Genomic DNA, 6,450 nt, shown 5'->3' with positions numbered 1-6,450 from the left:
TTACAGCATTCTGTCAGCCCCAGGAGTGAGCTTGGAGAGCTCCCCAGCATCACAGTCCTCGGCCTCTCCCCCTCTGGTGTCCCATCTCCAGCGCCCTGTGGAGATGATGTGCTCGGTGCAGGATCTTCTAGCCAATGTGTCTTGTGCCAGTGAGATACAAGTTGCTGAGGTGGGTGAGGAGGGCACTTCTCAGAGCCAGAGTGAAGTGCCTGAGGAGAAGAAAAACTCTGAGGAGAGTCCAGTGGTGGTGGAAGCAAGTCCGAGCTCCCTGGAGAGAACTGTGACAAGGGAGTTGGAGTACCGGCTCTCTCAGTCTGATTTCAAGAGTCTATGCAGTGCAGGGGAGCAGAGTCCTGGCACAACAGAAACAACAAGTCTACCCCAAGAGTCTTATCAGCTGTGTGTTAAAAGTGTCAATAGTGGTGCAGCCATTGGTGAATCAGTCCATTCTAGTCCCAACAGTGTGGGTATTCCCCAAAAATCAAAAACAACAAGTCAGACAAGTGTCAGAAGTGGGTTGCTGTCAGGCAGTCAACACAGCGGCTCAAGTATATTAAGAACAAGTGTGAGAAGAAGAGACGCAACAACCTCAGAGACAGACGTGAGACTAACGTCACTGCCTCACATCACAACTAGTACAATTAACCTTACCTCGAAGTCACAAGAAATGGAACTAGATCATAGTGATGCTCAGCTCTCCAAGGCCCCTGTGCCCAATGTAGAGCTTGCAGTCATTGATCGAATGCACATCATTGAAATGGAATCCTCAGGAACCAGCTCAGAGAACCAGTCAGATTACGAAAACATTTATGAGGGACAAGACCTCAGGCGAAACCTCCCTCCAAAGCCTGCTAACCTTGTGATTGCTCAAAACCTTAATGAAACACAGTCAACACAGGCCTCTGTGCCACATGACTATGAAAATATCTGTGCCATCAATATAAACAGGGCAATGTGGGGTCTTCGTCACTGGAAAACCTACTCAGACATTGAGGACAGGATTCATGATGACAGTACATATAAGGAGAGACTTAAGGGACTCGACAGCACTCTGATGTCTAGTTTCCTATCTGACTACAGTTCTGTCAGAGGTTTACAAGCATTGAGATCAAGCATTGTTATTGATGATTCAGAGTCTATTTTGTCTAGATCACTGCCAGATTTAAGCACCCTTCGCCTGGAAACCTGTCTGGAAGAGACTGAGGAAGAGGAGGAGGAGCGAGAAGCAGAAGTTGAAGGTGTTGAGGAAGTGGAAAAGGAAGTGAAGAATGAGATAGAAACTGATAATAAGCCAGTCTCAGATGAAGCAAAGGATGACAACAGGCTCATGGCAGTTCTGAACCAGCTTCGAGCAAGCAAACCCATGAACAAGTCTAGTTCTGTGGACGACATTCCCAATTATGAAACTATTTGGGTTGGAGATGTTGCAAAGCCAGACACCTCTTATGCGTCATCACAGATGAGTTCCCTGACGAGCAAATCTTCCTTGGTAGTCACCATTGGTGATGTTCGGGCCAAGGAATCTCTTTGCAACCTCTATTACTCCACAATGTCTGACCTTTCATTCAGATATTACAGTGAGAGAATGAGGAAGAACAGCTCTTCAGGTTCACTTGCTTCCAAGCGAAGCACACGTGATACTTCAAGGGAAATGATGAGAGCAATTTCTGTCCCAGATAACAAGACCTTGCTGGAGGTGAGTCAGCTGATAGAGGAGCAAAAGAAGAGGGAAGAAGAAGAAGCCAAGCAGATCAGTAGCCAAGGGGGAACTGCAGCAGCTACGCCATGCACACCTCGCCTGAAGTTTGGCCCAGGTGCCACCCCAGTCCGGTCAGACCCATCCAACAACAGACCAAGAAGAAAGTTCTCCATGTTACGTGAAAGATTTGAGAACCCCCACTGGACGCCTCTACGATCTCCCATGAAAAGACGTCCCTCAACCCAGAGAAGAAACTCCTTCCAAGACAGGACTGCAAAGGCACTCCAGGCAGGCATGAAGGTGTTCAGGAGGCCTCGAGTCCATGTAATTACACCAAAGAAAGGGGAAGACAAGATGGACACTCCTCGCCTCAAGAGTCCTTTCAAGTCTAGGAATGTAACACCATCCAACACCCTGGGCATGAAGATTGGGCCAGAGCCCTTCAACACAGAAATAGCTCTGAAGACAAGGCTTTTGGAAAGTGAGGGTGCCACAGCCCTCCATAAAACTCCCCACATCAAGACTCCTGCTGATAACAGGCTCACCAAAAGAACACCAAAGACCAGCACTCCTGAGAACAAGCAACCCCTTGTCAAGAAGACTCCAGTTCCTATCAAAGGAGCCAAGAACCTGACTGAAGGCCCCAAGACGAGCACACCTGAAGGAAATAAGCAGCTACCCCAGATAAGCATACTCAGTGCTGTGTCCAGTGTTGTGCCATCTCCAGAAAGTGTACTTAAGTTCAACCTTTCTGACCATCAGCAAAGGATCCCCTTATCAGAAAATGTCCACCAAATACACACAAGCTCTAAGTCCCTGGCCATGCCAGCCATAAAGGAAGCTGAATACATTCCAAGTGTTCTCTTGCCAAAGCCATTTTATGGATCACTTCAATCAGGAGTTGCTCATGGTAGCCAGAGTCTTGCACTAAAACCTACCAGAATTTTCACAAGTGATGAGAACAGTCAAGACATTCGAAGTCGTCCCTCTGGCAGTGGTCTTGGTTCCTCTCAGAGTGTCCTGAGCCTCAAGGCAAAGCAGGCCTCCCCTCTAGCCGATGGTGGCAGCAGGCTTGGCCAAAGCCAAGCCATGTTCTCAGGCATCCTAGGTCTGCCTCCCTACCAGCAAGAGCCCTGCAGGCCAGCCATTATAAGTGTGACGGAGAGCACTGAGAACCCCAGTGGCCAGCAAAACATTTCAATAAGCCGCATTGTATTATCCTCTCCACAGTCCCCCAATTTCAATATGCAAAAGTCAACCTTATCACCAACTTCAAAGATATTTTCCAGAAGAATATAAAGATTTCAGGTCTGTAGCAATTGATACAATATTTAATGATTGTTATTATTTATTTTTTCCCCTCTCAATAGGAGATTCAGACACTTAGTGAAATATATACATTATTTCAGTTATGATTTGTTCATACATTCATAATGTTCCATGTTTCTTGAATGCTAACTTAGGGTAATAATTGATAGGATAGACATGTATATACAAGACAGAATTTAAGTTAAAGCTTTCACATTCATTTGTAATTTTTTTTTATATATATATCATTTTTAGTGATCTTTAACTTTTATGTCGAAGTAAGAGATACTGTAATTTTTCTTTTTGAAAAACTAATTTTAGGAATTAAATCTTATTGTATCAGCTATTCATTTTAGTTAGTAAGAAAGCAGTATGGAAACATAGCATTATTTTAGTACTGATAAGCACATCCTATGTGTTTCATTAATAATTGTTTTTTTTTTATGGAGGCTGTACTTCTCTTAGTCAATACTGTCATTAACCTTTGTTGTATCTATGTCGGCACACATTCCTTAACTCATAAGGTATCTTCTTGCATTTACTCACACAGATTTCCTTTACTCATTTTAATGCATGTGTGATTGGTAATTCATCCTTTAAATATCATAGTATGTTTGTCACCATACATTTAGTTAACAATTATGATGAAAGACAGCAAAGCTTTAGTGATATATGTACTGGTAATTCATCATCATATGATTGTATGCCGTATGCATTATTTCCCCCAAAAAACTTTCCTTCTCTCTCCTTTTTTGGCTCTCTTTGTATATAAATGACCTGATTACCAAAAAAAAAAAAAAATGAAAAGGGAGTGGAAACAGTGTTAGAAATTGATGTATGGTTTACTCTCCCCTTAAGTTCTCATAACCATATAATGATGATTTTTCTCTCTCTCAATTAATGACTTGAGAGATGGTACCAAACCCAACATAACCAAAGTGAATGAAAGTGGTTTCAGTGTTGACATTACAAAATACTGTGTGTTTGTTACCTTGTGGAGTATGTGATGTATAGTGTGTTCTGAAAGTGGAGGTGAAACTTTTGTAAATTGTAGCATAGCTGAGTGTACATGTTAAAAGTCATTTTTATATATCGTGATATTATATTCCAAATATATTTACATATATTTACTTATTAAAATGTAAGATTTATCAAAACTGTTTATGTAACCTTCTCCCATCCAAATATGAGTTTTATAACACACACACACACACACACACACACACACACACACACACACACACACACACACACACACACACACACACACACACACACATATGTATGTATAAATATGTAAATTTAATTACTTGCTTATTGCAATTTTTTAAATACTGTTGTTTTGTTGCTTTCTCCCATTTCTTCTCCTTCAGTCTCTACTCTGCTCACCTCTCTCCTCTCTTCTCTCACCACTTCTCTCTCCTCAGTTCTCTCCTCTTTCCTCTCTTCTTCCTAACATCACCTCTTCTCTCTCCACTCTTCTCTTCTCACCCTTTCTCTCTCCTCTCCTATCCTATATTTGCTCTCTTCTTTCCTATCCTTTCCTGTCCTCTCCCCTCATCTCTCCTCATTTATCTTTCTCCTCTCTTCACTCTCCGCTCTTCTCTCTCCTCTCCTCTCCCCTCACATATAAAACCATGCGCCTTATACACTGGTAATTCCAGTAAATCATATGTCATATGTGTTTATATCATACACATATACCCTATATGCATTATAACATAATTTGTACCATATGCATAATATACAATATATATACAGTATATATATATATATATATATATATATATATATATATACATACATATATATACATATAATATAATATATATATATATATATATATATATATATATATATATATATATATATATACATATACATATACACACACACACACACTATACCCCTGCCTGTCTGAAAGGTGTGCTGGCAGCATCCCTTGCTAATGCCGAGTCGCTAGTTGTACACTAAGAGTTCAGTTGCAGGTTTGTTTTATGAATGTAACTGTCCCACTGCGTAATGTGGATTGCCTTACCTAGTGATGTGCTTGATGTATTTCTACAAAAAGCCGAAAGACCAGTGCAAATGTATATATTTTTAAAAAACTAAACTAGGTTGTCAGTGGTTAAGAGATTAAGAATTAGTATATACAAATAGATGAAGAATTAGTATAAACATCAGAAACATCTTGCTCGTTATATACATTTTTATAGTAATTGTATGTATTATGCACTTTGATATATATATAATTATATATAATATATATATATGTATATATATGTATATATATATATATATATGAATATCTATATATATATATATATATATATAATGTATATATATGTATTATATATATAATGTATATATATGTATTATATATATGTATATATATACGTATTATATATATTATATATATTATATATACATTATCTATAGATTATTTATACATTATATAAACATTATATATACACATTATATATACATTGTATATACATTATATATATATTACATATATCATATATATATATATATATATATATACACATATATACATATACACACACGCACACGCACACGCACACGCACACGCACACACACTTATATACATATATACATATAACGTTTGTTATGACTGGGGATCAAATAGAGCAAAACTGCAATATATATAAAACATTAATCTATACCCTAAACTTTCTAAAAATCACGTGTCCAGCGCTATCCATTTGACTATATATATATCCATGTATTTATCCAAACGTGTGCTCCAGTTCCTCACATAGCAAATTTTCTGAAAAAAAAAAAAAGTCAAGAGGGGAAAAAAAGAAATTGGAAACCGTGAGAACAAAATAGCGGACAAACACAACAACGCCATAAAAAAAAAAAAAAAAAAAAAATAAGGGGAAAAAAAACATTAAATAAAAAGGTTGGATTTCGTCTGACAAAGAGAAATTATTACGTTCGGTCAGAGCAGTTCGTTGTAAAAGGTCAGGTCTCTGCGGTCAGGTCAATGTGACGGCGCCGATGTGTGACCTTTTTTTAACCTGCTATTATCCCTTATCATCCCCTCCCCATTTTTCTCCTCCTCCCCCCTTCTCATCATCATCATCATCATTTCTCTCTTCCATCTTCTCTTTCCTTTTATCCTACACCTCATCTTTTCCTTTTCTTCTCCTCTCCCTTTCCATTTTTATCCTCTTGTTCTTACTCTCTCCTTTCTCCTTTTGTTCGCTCTCCTTCTCTTCTCGCGTTTATCCTCCTTTTCCCTCTTCCTTTCTCCTCGTTTCTTCTTCTCCCCTTTCTACTTCTATCATCTTCTTCCTCTTCCCGTTCTTCTTATCCTTCTCCTCTTCTTCTTCTATCCTTTTCCCTTCCATTTCCCTTTCTCTTTACTTTTCTCCTCCTCCTCTTATTCTCTCCTTTCTCCTTACCTTTCCCTTTCT

At 38.9% G+C, this 6,450-nt stretch overlaps 1 protein-coding gene across 1 annotated transcript in view; it reads left to right on the top strand.

Moving 5' to 3' along the window:
- The window catches only part of LOC125042208, an 8,787-nt gene extending 4,634 nt beyond the window's left edge, over positions 1-4,153 (top strand). The window contains exon 8 of the mRNA XM_047637704.1: positions 7-4,153. Within this exon, the coding sequence (XP_047493660.1) occupies positions 7-2,998 (2,992 nt within the window). The 3' untranslated portion in view covers positions 2,999-4,153. The remainder of the gene's footprint in view (positions 1-6) is intronic.
- The last annotated feature ends 2,297 nt before the right edge of the window (positions 4,154-6,450 follow it).

The sequence above is a fragment of the Penaeus chinensis genome, chromosome 31, assembly GCF_019202785.1.
Source record: "Penaeus chinensis breed Huanghai No. 1 chromosome 31, ASM1920278v2, whole genome shotgun sequence".
Classification (NCBI taxonomy): Eukaryota; Metazoa; Arthropoda; class Malacostraca; order Decapoda; family Penaeidae; genus Penaeus; species Penaeus chinensis.
This window is presented reverse-complemented; position numbering and strand designations above follow the sequence as displayed.